Here is a 16,933-nt window from a genome sequence, read left to right on the forward strand (position 1 = left end):
GTTGAGTTCATATCGGGCGAGCCATGGGGAACCTCTTGATGAAAAGGTCAGATGAGAAACCTGTACGCATACACAAGTAACCATTTTTATTCAGATCTAACGGCATGGTTCGATTTCCAGTGCTTGTGAACTTGCAGTCTTCTTGTCGTCGGAAGACAGTACCCTTAGGTCTTGGGGGTGGTTCGCCCTGGCAGCATTTTGATTTTTCATCACCAGACATGATACTACACTCTCTTCCTGCCTCCTGATGCTTGGGCTTGGCCACTTTTCAAAACTTCGAACCGCTCCAAAGAAGCCATAGTCAATGCCCCGTGGCAAAAGGTGTCTTTGTGCAACAAAGGAGACACAGAAGGGAAGAGAAACAGGCCGACTGCTGGTCTTACGGTTTCTCATAAGGAAGAAGTTCCTACCGAAGAAAGCACCTCAACGGCTTTGTGACACGTTACTGCTTCACTCCATCTATTTCGTCCGATCTAACCAGCAATCAAACCAACTGCCGATGATTTGAGAAAGAAACTTTTCATAGATTCGGTCCGATGAAGACACCCTGAGATGGTACCAGCGTATCTGGCCTGATTTGCACATTGCCAAGGCGATATGGTCACACAATCGGCTATGCAGAAGATTGCTTGGCTGGCAGTTCCTGGGATTTGACGAATATGCTTAGGTGAGCATTCCATAACCCCTGGCAGCTCAAAGTGGGATCTCAAACTGGCAGATCTTGCGAAGATGTGGAGGAAGGACAATGTGCAAGGGTCAAGGTCATATTTAAATGCTTCGACACCCGCTCTCAAGATATGTCGCTGAGATGGACGCAGCTTAGAGACAGATGACGGCGGACCCGATGTTGTCAATCACCAATGAGTCAATTTCGGGATGGTGTCGGTTCAGGTAAGCAGCCTTGTTATTATGTCCTATGCTGCGTTTGCGTATGACTGACGGATTGAAAGCAGTGCTTGCAAGTGAGGGCATTGACGATCGTTGGGTGGCTCAGGAAATCGGATTGCCTGCGATTGATGAGTGCCTGTCCTTTCATAGACGGTTAGGCGTCAAGCTTGTACCTCAATTGGGTCTGGGCGAACCATGGCTACCCATTTGGTCTGGTGTCCTTGGTTCAACTCAAGCCACTTCGCATGTTGAAGTGTCGTCTTACTCTCGCTATGGCCATACCATGATCGCTGCCTTGGTCGTGCCCTAAGAGTCGACGCTGTCATTGCGTTTTGTCACCAGACTTATCTCGAAGGATGGCCTATAGCTAGCGCGAGTCTGTTGTATTCAGACTGAAGCTGCTGTGGCTCCCGCCGAGTCCGTCAGCACAGGTATCTATGTTGGTCTACCCTCAGGTGAGTTCGTATTATCAGTCAGGATGGGTGTCAGCTAATCAAATGGAAGAGTAAACGAGACAGCACAAGACTGACGTGACAAAGTATAGAAAGTTCGTCATTTGGTGATCCAGGCGAAATTGTTATCTGGGTTGGTGTTTGTCTACAAAGCGCAAGCATCTCCCAAATGCGGTGGTACTAAGTAGCACAAGTTCATGGGCGGTAGTTCAACGGCTCTTTGCAGCCCTTGAGACGATCATATGATATCGGCCGTTGTTTTGTTGGGTCTAACGGGTGTTGTTAGTTGCGAGAGCAAGAATCACGAAAAGACGTTGCGATGTAGGGGGAAGGCGGGAAGATGCATGCGGGAGCAACAAAGTGGGACTGAAGTTCAGCAGGAGCCAAGCAACAAGACGAGAGCTTTTTGGTGGAAGTGGATAGCGCATTGTTACTGCCTGGAAAGCCCCTGAAAACGGTTGGTTCTCATGCCTTAGCAAATATCAAAAACATCCAACGTCATTCTTCATCTTCTCTCCCAACGACTACCCGTGACCACTTTCACTGCCTGAACTCGCACAACAACAATAACATCATGTTTCAGGTAAGGCTGTCTCTAGATTGTTAAGCGTGCGTGGCAAGCAACGGATGTCGAGGGCTGCATTAACAAACATTACAGCATCGACCGATTATCCTTCTGCGATGTCTACAGGTGCTTTTTGCCATCTGTCAATCATCGAGCTTAGCTTTCGATCATTCTGTCTCTCTCCATCCGTCAAGGCTCTATGTCACGAGAACAAGATGAGTCCCTGAGAGCCTCAAGCAACCGGCACAAGTATCAGTTACTTCGCGAATTCTCCGATATTGTGACATGTTTGTCAAATGAAGCACAGGAGCAACTGGCCCATAGTTACTGCGACATACCATGGATGCTGACAGAAATAGATCTCCATGGGAGGAAATCAATATGACACCTTGTGTCTAGCACCTAGGACGCCTTATGACAAATACTGCATTTCTCCTGTGTCCCAAGGGCGCCTTGGCCAGTTACATGGCTGCCTTGCCGGCATGGAATTTGCGCGGCGCAAACAACCTTCAGCTTTGCCACGAACGCCCAGTCATGTCTCTTCAAGATCAAACAAATACTCTTACGAACTATCTCTCAGCGGGTACAGAACTTGAGATAACAAAGTTATGCAACTCAGGTGATCAAGCCACGACATTATTCGCTACACGAGCACAATCACTGTCACAGCATGCACAACTATGAGGCTCAAGACATGAAATTTGAACCCCCATCCTTTCTGTTTGGTAGTTGTCTCGTATCCTCCAGTGTTGTTGGGAATGTAGAAAGGGCTGACTACCAAGAAGGAGGGTAGTGCCGACATCAGTACTTGCGTGCACCCAGACAAGTAGCGAAATATGGGAAGGTCGATGCTGTGAGTTGACTCCGAAGCCCCCCAAGTTTGCGATTGCCAAGAGCCTTACTGGCGATGATTGCTGAGCGAGCCTCCATCAACTTACCTAGGGAGCTTGGTTGACGAATCTCAACTAGCATCCTCCATGATTTCGCTCGTGGCTGATTTCGTTTAACGAAGTTAAGGTGCCGTCAAGCCTTTTACTGCGCCTCATCATTTATCACAGTGGGCAGAGGGAGCCAAGGTGTACGGGCAGGCAACAATTGTATCCTTGGCTCCCGGGGTATTACAATATCAAGCATACTATGGAAGCCCAGCCTGTGTGTAACTCCTTTCAACATAGCTACACGAAAGGAGCTGGATTAAGCCTCTAGCGAATATGCCTGATCTCGGCTAATTCGTGCCTTGGCCTCAGTCAGTGTCGAGGATTTGGGAGGGCGCTGAGCCCAGAGCTATATAGGATGGATAATGTCCCCCGAAATACAGCTGTCACAATGCAATTTGACGAGCTCGACTGAGTAAGTTCCCATATTGGTCAACCTGAACCTCTTTTGGATCATCGGTATACCTCGGTATACTTTTACTTTAGCAACGCGTCTAGTCCACTTCTGTCGGGGACTACCATTTCTACACAAGTCTGTACCAGATCCTTCACCATGGGCAGCGGCAAAGGCGGAAGCTCTTGGATCAGTAGGAGCAGTAGCAGCAAATCTCTACGAGAATGCCTTGAGCACAAGTGTCATAAGCCGGTAGGGAAGTTTGGTAGAAATAAGGAGTATTCAGTCCACTGCGAGAAGCGTGAGTACAACCCCAAAGTCCCTATGGAATCAGAGACTCATTTGACCAGATGCTTGTAATTTCGGAGCTAGGTGCAAGTTGAGCAAACATTCAAGAGATAAGTTCTGCACCTACCGTGAGTAGCCGGCCAATTCTTCTTTCCAATGTGGCTGACTCCTCTCAGACTCTGTGTGTGCTTGGCCTACATGCGATACAAAGGTCTTAGATGTCGAAGGAGTCAATTTTCTTTACTCTAATATTAGTCACCAGAAATGGTATTGCCGCGATCGTAAGTCATTTACCCCAGGTCGAGTTCCAAGCCTGTATGTTAATACCCCCAGACTCCTGCAAGGCAAAGGTCAAAGACAAGCAGTGCTACGAGCTACGCCATAAGAACTCCCAATACTGTGAAGAGCACTCCAAAGAGTTCAAGTGCAAGAACCCGAAATGCGATTCAGACCGAGATGGTTCCGAACGGTACTGCAAGAAACACCACTGTGAAGTGGACGACTGCCACCGTAAAACACTCAAATTAGAGGATCATGAAATGGCGGGTCGAGATAAGAAAAAGTGCTATCGGCATCAACACTGTGAAGCCTCGAGAGACTGCAAGAATTACTCTGTTTGGGATCCCGACAAAACTCCAACGAGGCTCTGTGCGAACCACTACAAATGCCAGTTCTTACACGACTGCAACGGCTTTGCCCAAGGAGATTCAAGATTCTGTACTGAGCATGAGTGCGATCAACAGGGCTGCCTGCAGCCTCGGGATGCTCATAACGGCCTGATTATGAGATGGTGCCATATGCGTAGGTGTTTGCTTCTCAGGTCTTTACAAAGCTAACAGACCAATGTAGACTTATGCTCCGCGCCTGGATGCCCCGACTTTGCGAACGGACATGGTCACGCCCACCCCCAGAAATGCTTCCGACATACTTGTCAAAGAGCAGACTGTTCAGAAATCGTCCAGGACAGCAATCCCAACTCTCATTTTTGCCAAACTCATGCCTGCGCTGACCCTTCATGCTCTTATGAGTCAACAATCCCTGATGGCTATTGCTACGCCCATGGATGCAACACACCTGGCTGCCGTACGCCCCGAGACCGTGGCTCTCTATTCTTCCCCTCTCTTTGCAGACTCCATGGGGAAGAGAGACAGGAAGATGAGTACTATTATCATACCGCTGCTCCTTCTCGAGCAACATCTCGCTCGGGTAGCAGGACTAGTAGCCATGACTCCCGGCGCATTCCGAGGACATTTCGCCACCAGCAATACCATTACCCAACATATCAGAATCCGTTTCAGGCCTCAGAAGCTGATCGTCGATATGAAACGTATGACAACGCAGATTATCATTACCTGAGGATTCCAAGACCGCTGTATTACGATTGATCGATTTAGGGTCTTAGACACGATAGGGAGTGGGAAAAAAAGAGTTTGGCACTAGATCTGACAAGGCGTATACGTCACTGGTCATCAACAGCACATGGTATTGCGGCTACTGTGATAAGGTTGAGGGAGGGTTGTAATTTGCACACGCCTAGATAGATAGATACAGCTGGACCTTTTGGGTTCGAGACCTAACCATCTGGTTGACAAGGCTCGATGTGGGGAGGCGGGGAAGCCGTGTGGTACAGCATATACTCGAGAAGACCCCAGTAGATGTCATTTATTCTTGGATTTAAGCTAAGTTATTTATGTCTTCATAAGCTATTGATCCCTGCTGAAGTGTGATGAAGCTTGCCGAGTGTAACGCGGGACGGTTTGGGATGAGTCCTGAATAGGTAGGTAAAGGAACAGCGAGAAGAGAAGAAGGGAGAGACATTCGTTGAGTCTTGCCCATGATCTCACTTCAATCCAGGTATTTCTGGATCATCTCTTTTGGAGATAACTGTTGTTTCTTCATGGATGCCCTTCTTCTCCATGTTTGCGTCGTTCGAGCATTGACGTTCTTGTGTTCGGTGCGATGAGCTGAGTAAGCTGCCTTTCATCCCTGACGTCTGGGTATCACGTTGACCATTCAGTCACTCGACCCGAGCCTCAATTCAGTCCGCTGGCTTGGCAACATCTCAAGAATTTCTCTTATTGCGGCTCTCCGTAGTACGCCAGATGACATCCATTTCCTCTGTATTCTCCTCCGAAATCTTCTTGGAGGGCTTGGCTTGCTTGTAGAAAACCGTATCAGGCTTCTTGAATACACGTGGCTGGATCTTGGGCCCGCAGATACAGTTGATTATCTTCCCGTTGCTATCGTAGATCAGTTTGGAGTAGCTGGGGTATTTAGTCCGAATGTTCAAGAGACGGGATATCTGGGTCTGGAGTCTGTGGTGGATGGCCATTTTGTCTGTGGCAGTGTGGGATCGAGATGACTGATTTGATAGTGCTTATGAAGGTAATATGACCAAGATACAAGACCTGTGATTTACGAGCGTGGGAGATGGAGGTATTTATACCTATTTGTGAGTTTACAAGTCTTCTATATGAAAGTTTGGTGATTTGACTTTGTCGTGAATTATGATACAGGAATAATGTATAGTAGGAAAATCCCCGCGAAGGTTTACAACGGAAGATGAAGTCACTGCACCAATAACAGTGTTAAATTGAGTAGAGAAAGTTTCGTCTTAATATAATATGCAAGCTGTAATTGGATAGTAGCAGGAAATAGTTTTGTTTCCATGGCATTCACTTGGCCACCTAGAGTTCACAAAGGAACTTCAAGTTTGACATAAAATATCCCATACCAGTAAAACAAGTGTCAAATTCTCTTACTTTTCAGTTTGCCCTTCGGGTTCCCACCTACGTCAAATTGCCCTTTGTATACGCGGCAAAAGAAACGACGAAGGGACAAACACCCAAAGCTTAGCTACTGCTTGGTAAATCACCTCCTCTGCTGCTGCTGAAAGTTCAACTTTTGGGAGAATTCCAAGTTACTTCACAGCAGTATCTCCCCATCTTGTACTTAAAGGTGACCCAAAGAAACCAACTGTTGCAGAGTAGCAAAGCAGTCACAGGAATCGAAGTGCGGATTCGAGGTCATGAAATTATCATAGCTGCTTTTAGGACTAATCTTCATATATTTCGGCAGAAGTTTCATTTGATTCAGTCCTAGCTAGAAGGTTCTATACGAAGTGGCGAGGCATACGTAGCTAGAGTCTTGTTGGACCATGACGCGGCTGCAGTACCTCCCCTTGACAGTTTAAGATTAAGTTAGGTGAGGGCCTCAAATTATGTTTTGGGATGTACTTTGCAAACAATACTGATATAATAAACTTCTCCGGAAACATGCAATGGGAGCTTCTGATTTGCTGATACGCTCTGATGTACCTAATTCAATATCCAACATGGTGTTTTTGTGAAGTGCTTACTTCCTGGCTCAGTTTATGACTTGGTCCCCAAGGGGCTCGCACTGCCATCCGCAGCGACGTCTTTGACCAAGATCACAAGAGATCTATAGCAATGAAACAGCTCAAAATACTAGTAGAGCCTCAGTTTATCTCTGAATAAAGCGTTCGTGTCCCCGTAGAAGAGCCGTAGAAGGCGAGGTCATGTTGACTGCATTCCTACATACCCTAGACTCTAGACACTGAAAACAGTAGCGGGGACATTGGTTTCAGGGCATTTTCCTCCTTCGACCGCCACCACCGTCAGGTATGAACAACTTCAGACGAACATCTGACTATGCCAATGCAGAATAGAGTTCAATCAATCTTCGATCGAACCATCCCCTCAAAAGCACGATCCATCCAAGACCGATAAATTCACATGCATCTCCCGAATGCCCGGGACTCTACCTAGAGTGGAGCAGCCCGGCTCCCCCCCGATCCGAGAAGTTGGACGAACAAGCCCGTTTCAGCTCCGCCAAGAACGATCAAGCCAAGCAATATTAATCAATGCTATACATATAAAATAGCGATAAGTCGTCTAAATACGGGGTATTATCGAACTCTTTCACAAGGCTAGTGGAGCGGTATGGCTGTTTTGCTTGCAGGTTTTACCAATGTCACATCCCGGTATCGTCCCAGATCTGAGACAGATCTGAAAACAGGCTGGAGTTGACCGACCAAACATTTGATCAAGACCGGCCAGAGAAATGGTCTCGAAGAGTAGAGAATGACCAAGTGAGAGGAGGGAGATAGTTAGAGTTTATAAATGTCTGTGACAATGTGAATGGCCTCATCATCGTCAGCTCACAACTAGACTAAAGCTGATCACACTGTCCGCGCGCTTAAGGAATATCCTCAATTGGTCCCCGAGTTGCAGAGTCGCAGATGTTTCAACCAACGAGACGCATCCGCGACCGGGTCGTCTTGGCCCCGGCCTCAGTGAATCGGCGCCCTGAGACTCCTATTGGCTGCAGCTGTGATGGGTGGTATAACCCCTGTAGGGTCTCATGCGACATGTTCCTCTCTTTTGTCAAAGCCATTCGCTCTTCTTCAAAGAACGAGCGGCTCGTCTTTGCTGAAAAAAACTTTCTTCATTCTTTTCTCTTCCTCGCTGGCGAGTGACTTAATAACCCCTACCAAATATTTTTAATTCCAAGGATTTTTGCTGCAACCCTCCTTTGCGACTCAACCTCCACCACTCATACCTAAACACCACACATCGCATACTTGCATACACCACTTACATCCCCCACAATGGGTAACAATCTCTCCTCAACCTTTGTCCCCGACACTTCGAAAGTCGTCCTCAGTCCTGAAGACCGACACTCGGACATGTTACTCGGTATTTTCTGGGCATCGTCACTCTACGCCTGCGCCATGATCTTCAGCACCTGCGCTCTGATCGACCGATGGAAGGGTCCCTACGATCGCGTTAGAATGTCTCTTGGTTCAGTCATGGGCGCTTTACTATTATCGACGGCCTGGCCTGTTGTCATGGCGTACTTGATCTTTTCGCCGGCTGAGGTCTAATGAGCGGAGGAACTATTGGGTCACGGCCTTGGAAATGAGTACTTGGAAAGGATTTGGTTGGGTTGGGTTGGATTGGGCGATTGGCGTCTTGAGAATTGTGGTGGAAATGGCATTATGGTCAGACCTGGAGTTTGAATGCATACCACGGCGATATACCATCTAATACAATTTTTTTTCTCTATGTTTATCATATTTGACCGACTCATCTTTCTTTAAGGCCGATGACCCCGTCCATGTGAACCGAGTCCCTCATGACCCTATTCAAGTCTCATTAAAGCACCCTCAGCTGGCCATTAACATTAACCCACCAGTGTATTTCGTCGACTTCTATCAGACCGCGTATCCTTTCTTCCAATGATAGTCTCAAGCGCTTGAGTCAAAGCCTTGGCATCATATCGTCCACCTCTGCCCTTCTCATCCTTGGGCCCATACAGCCTCGTCGCATCTATACCCAATTGTGTGAACACTGGCTTGTCCACCTTTGGCGACATCGGTCCTTCGATGTAAATGACATGCGACACATACTGACTGTATTCCTCTTCGGTAGGTTTAGGTAGACCTCTTGAGTCAGCAAGTGCATTTGCGATAGCTCCAACAAAGTCCAATCCTGTGAAAGGCGCTGTCGAAGGACCAGTCTCGCGATCGGTTGTACCGTTGAGAATGAGGATTTTGTTGCGCACTTGCGGGCTAACTATAGCATCGCCGACACCACGAAGGACAAGACTTGGGATTAATGATGTGAACAGGGAGCCAATGCTGTACACTACGCTGTGCACAGATCGGAGGGCGTCTAGAACTCTTGGATTGGCGGGCATCTTGATCTCCTCGCCATATGGGTTGATGTACCACACTCGCGCAATCCTTGCGGGTAGATCTTCTTCTTGCTCTTTGGAGAACGCAATGGCGGGTCGGCGCAATGCAGGTAACGTCCCTGGTAGATTCGCGTCTTCTACATGGTGGTGGTCTTGATCCCATGTTTGCTCTTGTCGCGATACTGTTGGGCTGTGCACACCGGCTGATGCTCCAGGCACAGCGGCTGTTGGAGCGCTGGGATGCGAGATGTCGTTCTGACCTGTGATTATCGTGTCATCTTCAAGACCAGCAGCGATATGGCTAGCAAAGTTGGTGTTTAGCGCAGGAAGGACTGCTATTCTATCCGGCACTGAACATATTGAGCTCAGCAAGTAGATGGCGGCCTCGAAACTACCGGTGAAGAGACGTGCGCCTGTGAGGAAGAGGTTTCCAATGCTGGCTCCAGAGTAGTCAAAGCGACTGCTAGGTTTCATGCGCTTCACAACCTCAAGATTGAAGCTATTCAGATAAGATCTGATGAGTTCTCTCTTGGGCGATGAGATGTCATTCCAGAGAGGATGCGTCGCTTCCAGAATCTCAAACCATTCTGATCTGGCCTCGGTGTATACTTTAGGCAAGCGATGATTGAAGAAGTGCTTGATAGCTCTCGTCTCAGAACTTCCATCGTTCGGAATAAGACGAACAAGTCGGGACCTCACATCTCCGATACCTAGAGAACCCTGCCAGTCAATACTAGGCGTAGCATATAGAAGAGCCACGTGGAAATGGGAACATACCAGGTCCACCAAAGACACGAATGATCTCACTACTGCTACCGCCATTATCAGAAATGGGTATCACGTAGCTCAGCGTGCACTGATTCGCTTCTCGAACGCTCTCGAAGACATCGACGAGGTTGTTAGCGGCGCTACCACCCGAGAAGACGATTATGCCCGTCGGAGGTGCCGCTGGTGTGAGGGGCCGGCGAGGGGTCGCTGGTGCTGAGGATCCACTGGAGCTTGGGAGCTGTAGACCGAGGCCATTAAGGTTGATCTGTGCCTGTGCCTGTGCCATTGATTGGTGGTCGGGAGAATTATGTGATTTCTTTCGGGCGCAGAATGGGGACGGATTCAGAATCTGGAGATGGTGTTGATGATGACAGATGACGGCGGTTAGCGGGGCATTCTTGATTGTATACAGTAAAGCCCCGGTAACGTTATTGCTTCATGACCCAATTATTTCCAATTGCGACGGGTTAGCTGATGATGCGTTTCAATTGATGAAGTTCTTACTTCAATCTTACAGTGAGTGACAGTACCTTAGTGTTGTTGTTTCTTTGATCTGATTCGAGGCTGTTACTAGGTACCATGTTCGAAACTCACTCGTATGCTCAATTGCTGCATGAACCACTCACGAGTCATGGACCAACTCGCTACACCCTCCAATGACTTTTCCCAACATCAACACCATCTCACCCACCGAAAGAGGTAACGCCCCGAGCAACCGGCGGCTCTCGACTCTCGAACCGGCAACGAAAAGCTTTGACACTTCGGATCCGTGTGGGTACCATAACTTACAGCGGACGGACAGTGGACCGCAGAAGAAAAAAAACATGATGGCTTCATTATCTACAGAAACAAGTGGAACTCGGAACTCTTAGTCCCAAGCCCGTCATTGGTTCCCATGGCCCGGCAGTTGAAGCTTTGCCACAACTGGAGAAGAGCTATCCCGGCAAAACGACAAGAGTTACGTCAGTGATGGATGGATGATGGATTGCAAGAGCTGGAGGTTGCGTTACAAATCTGATGCACAGACGTTGGTTCCTTACAAATCTGCATGTTTCGAGAATTACCTTGACGGTTTCTTTATAAAGATTTTTCCTATTATCTGATCGATTAGCAAGTATATATAGACTGGATCAAGCGTCGTTGATAATCGGTATCATCATCAAGCATACAATATCGGACCTTACACAGCATATCAACAGCCTCAACTTCATACTTCACAATGGCTCAATCTATTCCCAAGACTGTCAAGCAATGGACCATCCCCTCCCGTGATGGAAAGGACTTCAGCGGTCTGAAGTTCAGCGAGGAGTCTGTTCCCGAGCTCGGCGACGGCCAAGTCCTCGTCAAGAGTAAGTTCCAACTTCACTTCACACCCACAACAATCTTCTAACACTTCACAGTCCAGGGTGCTTCCCTCAACTACCGCGATCTTATCCTCCCTCTCGGAAAGTACCCCTTCCCGGCCAAGGACGGCGTCGTCCCCGGCTCCGATGGCGCCGGCACTGTCCTCGCCGTCGGCAAGAACGTCACCCGCTTCCGTCCCGGCGACAAGGTCGTCACTCTCTTCAACCAGGGCCACATCGGCGGATCTCTCGACCAGCTCAGCATCCAGACCGGTCTCGGTGGTGTAACCGACGGAACTTTCCGCACCGTCGGTGCCTTCGATGAGCACGGTCTTGTCCCCATGCCCTCCAACCTCGACTTCCACGAGGCTGCTACCCTCACCTGCGCTGGTCTCACTGCCTGGAACGGTCTTTACGGTCTTGAGGGCAAGAAGCTCCTCCCCGGCCAGTGGGTTCTCACTCAGGGTACCGGTGGTGTTAGCATCTTTGCTGTTCAGTTCGCCAAGGCTGCTGGAGCCAAGGTCATCGCTACTACCAGCTCTGCTGAGAAGGCTAAGCTTCTTGAGAAGCTTGGTGCTGACCACATCATCAACTACCGCGAGACTCCTGAGTGGGGAGCCAAGGCCAAGGAGCTTACCGGCGGCGCTGGTGTCGACCACATTATCGAGGTTGCCGGCCCGGCATCCATGAAGCAGTCCCTCAACGCCGTCAAGATTGACGGTGTCATCTCCATTATCGGCTTCGTTGGCGGCACTGGTAAGAACGACCCTGGTTTCCTCGACTGCCTTTCCAACCTCTGCACTACCCGAGGTCTCCTTGTTGGAAGTCGTACTCAGATGGAGGACATGTGCCGTGCTATTGAGGCCAACCCTGATAAGCTCCGACCTGTCGTTGACCCCAAGATTTTCTCTCTGGAGCAGCTCCGTGAGGCTTATGAGTACCAGTGGTCTGGCAAGCACCAGGGCAAGGTCTGCGTCAAGATTGAGTAAACGATGATTTATGAGAATATATAGCCGGGCGACATGCGTCTTTGGCTTTAACGTACAGTACATAGAATTAATTGATACCACATTTTTCGCATGACCAAGTTTCGTACACCTCGGCAAGATCTTGTGGCTGCACTGAAAGGTCATTGCTCCTCTCATTTGAACAGTAAAGTCCAGCAATTACATCAATATCTCTCAATTGATTGCAAGTAATTACATTCCATCAGACACGAGCGTGTCACAGCCCATCTACTAAAATTGTGTGCTCAGTCCTTCAGCCACATCCCTTCATCCCAGGCCACCGTTCTAATTAAGCAAGCAGCCTGTTCCATTCATTCTGCGACAAAGAAAACCTCGCTGGATCAAAAGATGAGCGCAGCGATACCAGCCAAAACACCAACCAAACTGAACTTCTTCGACGATCCTTCATTAACGATAACCGTGCTGGGCGTGGGGTAGGGTGTTCCGGGCACAGGAACCGGCGCAACAGGGCTCGGGACAACAGGGGGAACAGAGGCGGTATCAACAGGAGGAGGAACGATAACAGCAGTCGAAGAACCCTCCAATATAGGAGACTGAGTCTCCGCGCCTCCTCCACCCTGAACAATAGTAGTCGTATCAGCACGAGTAGTACCACCGCCCTCGCCATTGCAGACACTGCCGTTAGGACAGCATCCGTACTGCTGGTTCGTTCCGACTTCGCAGTAAGCTGTAGGAGGACATCCACCTGCGCGGCTGGGACAGCATGTCCAGTCCATTTGGATACAGCCGGTGCCGCAGTCCTTGAGGTTCTGGTCGGCGCAGGGAACCTCTACGACTTGACGGACTGCGAGGAGGGGAAAGCTGGGGGAGTATTGGACGGCGAGAACGCCGGTGGCTGAGAGGGCGACGAGCAAGAACTTCTTCATCTTGAAGTTGAGCTTGGAGTTGTGTGCGTTGGAGCGAGTGGTTGGTGGTTGTTGCAACGAGTGACGATGTTGGTGAAACTGTATCTGTTTGAGAGTGCGATGAGAGGTGAAGAGAAATGCGAGACATACCAAGCCCTCGGGGGTTTATATGCATAGCATTCTCAAGCTCCCAACTGAAAACTTTGCCATCCGATCTTCTCTCTTCATTGTAGTTCCTCTCTCATGCCGCGTGCGGCGGCTTCGCTCAAAAACGCCAAAGACATTCCAGCCACGATGCATCTACTCCACCACCTGCAACCATCTACTCCCCCAACATCATTTCCAATTCCGACAAAGCGTCAAGCCTCTTTTTCTCTCAGTGTCGGCTATTTTGAACATCCAGATCTCATGTTGCTGTAGCGATGAAGGGCCTCTTCTCGATGCGCCCGGTGTTCTGCAACTCTGAAGAGAGCCGCGTCCGGTTTTTGCGGCGCATGGCTTGATATTCAGGGCATATTACCAGAATCTGTTATTTTGTGACGGTCGGCGGTTGGGTGGCTGCTTGCGGCGTAACAGATCTTGGTTCCTGGTGTTTGAGCTTGGCGCTTAGAGCATTTGAGTTGAGTCAATACGAGAATTGAGGATGAGATTATTGTGCCAGGTCTAGTGAGGGGGAGTAGTTGATGCCATTGGAGATCGGCCAGGAACAAACGCGTGTTGAATCTAGTCTCGGCAAGGGACGAAACAAGGTATCTAGATCTAAGACAAAATATTGGCCCGACGATCTAGAGGCACGGGCCCGAAAGGGAGTTCCCTCCGCTAGTGGTTCACACTATCTCATCTTGCAGGTGATTACCATATGTTTTATGATTTGCAAGAGCTTCTGATATAAACACTTTTGCATAGTTAAAAGTTTTTGCCGTTTTATCGAAATGATACTATGAAGAAGGCTATATCAAATCTATGTTTGAAGTGAACAGAACATCAACAAACGAGAAGCAAAGCGTTATCAACCCTATTTCTTCTCGTTACCCCAAGCATCTTCCAGAAATTCCCGAACAGTAATGGGCTTGATATCAGGGAAGGCCTTGTTCAGAGCCTTGCTCTCATCCAAGTTGAAGCCACCAGTCTCTGCCCACAAACCATAGGCAGACATCACCTTTTTCATGACAGCCTTGGGAGCAGGAATGTTGGCAAACATCGCCTCATGGCCTGGCAGCTCACTCAACTCTCCCTTCTCCAGCGTCTCAACACTATCATAAACAACGTTGAACTTGTCACCTATTGAAAATTAGCATTCCTAGCTTTAGCCACAAAGCTCGTCGCGTACCTGTAGCTTCTTCTGCAATCTTTACCAACTCATTGAACGTGACTTTGTCACCAATGATATACGTTGCTTCGTCCCATTTATCAAGGTCGAGAAGTGCAGCAACAAACTTGGCTACATCTCGACTATACGTAAACGTAACGGGAACGTCTCCAGATCCTGGGATGGCAGCAGCTCGATGTTTGATATCGACAAAGGTTGAAGGAGTGTGCAAGTTCGATTTCGCTGCTGATTTAGGGGAGCCCCAGAAATCGAGAAAGAAGCCGATATGGATGGAGGTCCATTCGAGATTTGTCTTGCGTAGCTCATCTTGAGCACGGAGTTTGTTGCTTGCTGAATTAGCTTGAGCTGCATGCCTATAACTCTTTGTTAGTGGTTCTTTTTTCAATACGGACAATGAGGCATTTGTCAAGCGTTTGCTTACTCTTCTGTATGGGGAAGACCCCAATCACTTGAGATGAATCGTTTTGTTGCCTGGGATGCTTCTGACGCACGGATAATATCAATTTCGATAGGCTCAGGTCCGTTCATGCCAAGTGTCGAAATGACTGTGTGTATATTGTGCTTTTCAAAGAGCTGAGTCAGGGCATCGATATTGTGAATATCCACGGCCAAGACAGGAGCTCCAATCTCTTCTTCTAGTGCCTTGTTTTCCTTCGGTTTCTGTTAGTTACGTTCATAAACCTTTCTTGTGAAAAGCTTACCTCTCGACTGAGGATAACAACTTTATGTTCTCCTGCAGCAACAATAGCCTCCACGAGAGTTCGGCCGACCTTGCCTGTACCGCCTGCAACTGCAACAGTAACCATTATGTCTGGTGATATATTTATAGAGGATAATGTGTGGTGTTTGATGAATGATGCGTTCGAGGCCTACTCCGTCATAGCTCAACTCGTATCTTTATATACCGCAACTCCATCTTCATCTCCAACTCATTTCTAATCACCGCACTTACTCGGACATCTGATACTGCGAATTTTCCGTCAATTGTCAGCAATCGCTTATTTTTCGTATGTTTTCCAACACCCATTGGTCACCCTGTCTCTGATAAGTCTGACATGCATATCATCTTGCATATCAAAATGGGGCGTGTTCGATCGGTGTCAGCATAGTGATTGGACCACTGCCAAACATAAGCACAGCACGCGCCTAAGACCCTCTAAAGCCGAGCTACTCCGTCCTAAGTCCTTGCTTAAACGCATTGGGTAATTGTGTTGGCCGCCAATGCTTGGTCAAATTCCAGTGGATGTCTGAGATCGAGACTTGTGCTCGGATAGAGTTTCAGGGCCGGGAAGTCCAGATCTGGTCGATCTGCACGCTAAGAAAGTTATTTTGATGAGGGCCAGGAACGAGATATGCCGTTGTTGCTCAACCCCTGGGCGCTTTCCGCCACTTGAACCTGAGCCTGGAGTATGATGACTGGGAATACTTTGCGGTTTGGCATCTCACACCACTGAATCTCAAGGACGGTTGACACAGACTTCTTTTTGTTAATCTATGTATGAGAATCAGCGCAATCTGTTGTTATAGGGTAAAGTTTCTGACTGGAATGTCTCGTTTCAGGGACATTTACTGACCACCACCAGATCGCAGTAGCTGCCTTCGTCATCAAGTAAGCAAAGTTGTCTCGGGACATCGAGTAGTGTGACATCTTTCAAGGGCTCAAAGGCCCACTAGGGGAGGAAAGAAAACTCAGGACCGTAACCCTAAACGATAAAAATACTTAGGTAAATCTAGCCCAAACTTAGGGGACTCTTTGCTAAGTTTATTTTGACACCCCATAATAAGGTGCCGTCTAAGTGCCTTGGCCTCTATTCTCTCTCATCAATTGCTGTTTTGACTTAGAAATGGGAGTCTCGGGGCGCCGGATTTTCTCGAAGCCATGGTCGTCCAAAGTCAGAAAACACTAAAGGCTGAGCGTCCTTTTAATCGGCCTTGCTTTTTGTCAAACCCCCTTATATACCTTTCCCTTGGTAAGGTATAGAACTCATCTGACAGGCAAAATGGTAGACCAATCAGTTGCCCCGGAGGCCAATGACATCGGAGTCAACTGAAGCGTTCACTCAAGACCGAAGACGATCAACTACCCGATAATAGCGAAACTTAACCAACATTCTTAAAGTACGTCACAAATGTATTAACACTTCTCAGCTCAGAGAGCTATCGATATCTGCCAGTGCAGTTTGTCGGGCGGTGTGTTTAGTCTATTACCATCCCATGACCACAATATGCTAGCATATCTGTGCTCACAATGTCAGCTTCAACAGCTCTTACCAATGAATGGCGTCTAATTAGAACAAAAAGTCCGAATAATCTCTAAGTACTCAGATTGATCCACTAATTCCACTGTCATCATGTCGCACAAATATGCACGTTTCTTTG

The 16,933-nt window shown here is 48.3% G+C and overlaps 8 protein-coding genes across 8 annotated transcripts; 4 read left to right on the forward strand and 4 right to left on the reverse strand.

Annotated features, from left to right (window-relative positions):
* Positions 1 to 860: 860 nt before the first annotated feature.
* FPRO_05181 (uncharacterized protein) lies at positions 861 to 1,198 on the forward strand (the record flags this gene model as incomplete). The annotated part of the gene is made up of 2 exons (XM_031230770.1): positions 861 to 891; positions 954 to 1,198. 2 exons carry the CDS (start codon positions 861 to 863, stop codon positions 1,196 to 1,198), a joined length of 276 nt encoding a protein of 91 aa, XP_031080874.1.
* A 2,195-nt stretch (positions 1,199 to 3,393) lies between these two features.
* On the forward strand, positions 3,394 to 4,878 carry FPRO_05182 (uncharacterized protein; the record flags this gene model as incomplete). The annotated part of the gene is made up of 6 exons (XM_031230771.1): positions 3,394 to 3,535; positions 3,585 to 3,650; positions 3,699 to 3,803; positions 3,856 to 3,991; positions 4,053 to 4,239; positions 4,372 to 4,878. The coding sequence occupies 6 exons, from the start codon at positions 3,394 to 3,396 to the stop codon at positions 4,876 to 4,878; spliced, it is 1,143 nt and encodes a 380-aa protein (XP_031080875.1).
* Positions 4,879 to 5,584: 706 nt separating this feature from the next.
* On the reverse strand, positions 5,585 to 5,854 carry FPRO_05183 (uncharacterized protein; the record flags this gene model as incomplete). The annotated part of the gene is made up of 1 exon (XM_031230773.1): positions 5,585 to 5,854. The coding sequence occupies one exon, from the start codon at positions 5,852 to 5,854 to the stop codon at positions 5,585 to 5,587; it is 270 nt and encodes an 89-aa protein (XP_031080876.1).
* A 2,298-nt stretch (positions 5,855 to 8,152) lies between these two features.
* On the forward strand, positions 8,153 to 8,428 carry FPRO_05184 (uncharacterized protein; the record flags this gene model as incomplete). Its single annotated transcript, XM_031230774.1, has 1 exon — positions 8,153 to 8,428. One exon carries the CDS (start codon positions 8,153 to 8,155, stop codon positions 8,426 to 8,428), a length of 276 nt encoding a protein of 91 aa, XP_031080877.1.
* A 299-nt stretch (positions 8,429 to 8,727) lies between these two features.
* FPRO_05185 (uncharacterized protein) lies at positions 8,728 to 10,294 on the reverse strand (the record flags this gene model as incomplete). Its single annotated transcript, XM_031230775.1, has 2 exons — positions 8,728 to 9,950; positions 10,018 to 10,294. The coding sequence occupies 2 exons, from the start codon at positions 10,292 to 10,294 to the stop codon at positions 8,728 to 8,730; spliced, it is 1,500 nt and encodes a 499-aa protein (XP_031080878.1).
* Positions 10,295 to 11,227: 933 nt separating this feature from the next.
* FPRO_05186 (uncharacterized protein) lies at positions 11,228 to 12,340 on the forward strand (the record flags this gene model as incomplete). Its single annotated transcript, XM_031230776.1, has 2 exons — positions 11,228 to 11,357; positions 11,409 to 12,340. 2 exons carry the CDS (start codon positions 11,228 to 11,230, stop codon positions 12,338 to 12,340), a joined length of 1,062 nt encoding a protein of 353 aa, XP_031080879.1.
* Positions 12,341 to 12,699: 359 nt separating this feature from the next.
* Positions 12,700 to 13,245, reverse strand: FPRO_05187 (uncharacterized protein; the record flags this gene model as incomplete). Its single annotated transcript, XM_031230777.1, has 1 exon — positions 12,700 to 13,245. The coding sequence occupies one exon, from the start codon at positions 13,243 to 13,245 to the stop codon at positions 12,700 to 12,702; it is 546 nt and encodes a 181-aa protein (XP_031080880.1).
* Positions 13,246 to 14,239: 994 nt separating this feature from the next.
* Positions 14,240 to 15,360, reverse strand: FPRO_05188 (uncharacterized protein; the record flags this gene model as incomplete). Its single annotated transcript, XM_031230778.1, has 4 exons — positions 14,240 to 14,505; positions 14,555 to 14,907; positions 14,976 to 15,205; positions 15,256 to 15,360. 4 exons carry the CDS (start codon positions 15,358 to 15,360, stop codon positions 14,240 to 14,242), a joined length of 954 nt encoding a protein of 317 aa, XP_031080881.1.
* Between the last annotated feature and the right edge of the window lie 1,573 nt (positions 15,361 to 16,933).

The sequence above is a fragment of the Fusarium proliferatum genome (genome assembly GCF_900067095.1).
Source record: "Fusarium proliferatum ET1 genome assembly, contig: FPRO_scaffold004, whole genome shotgun sequence".
NCBI classification, from domain to species: Eukaryota; Fungi; Ascomycota; class Sordariomycetes; order Hypocreales; family Nectriaceae; genus Fusarium; species Fusarium proliferatum.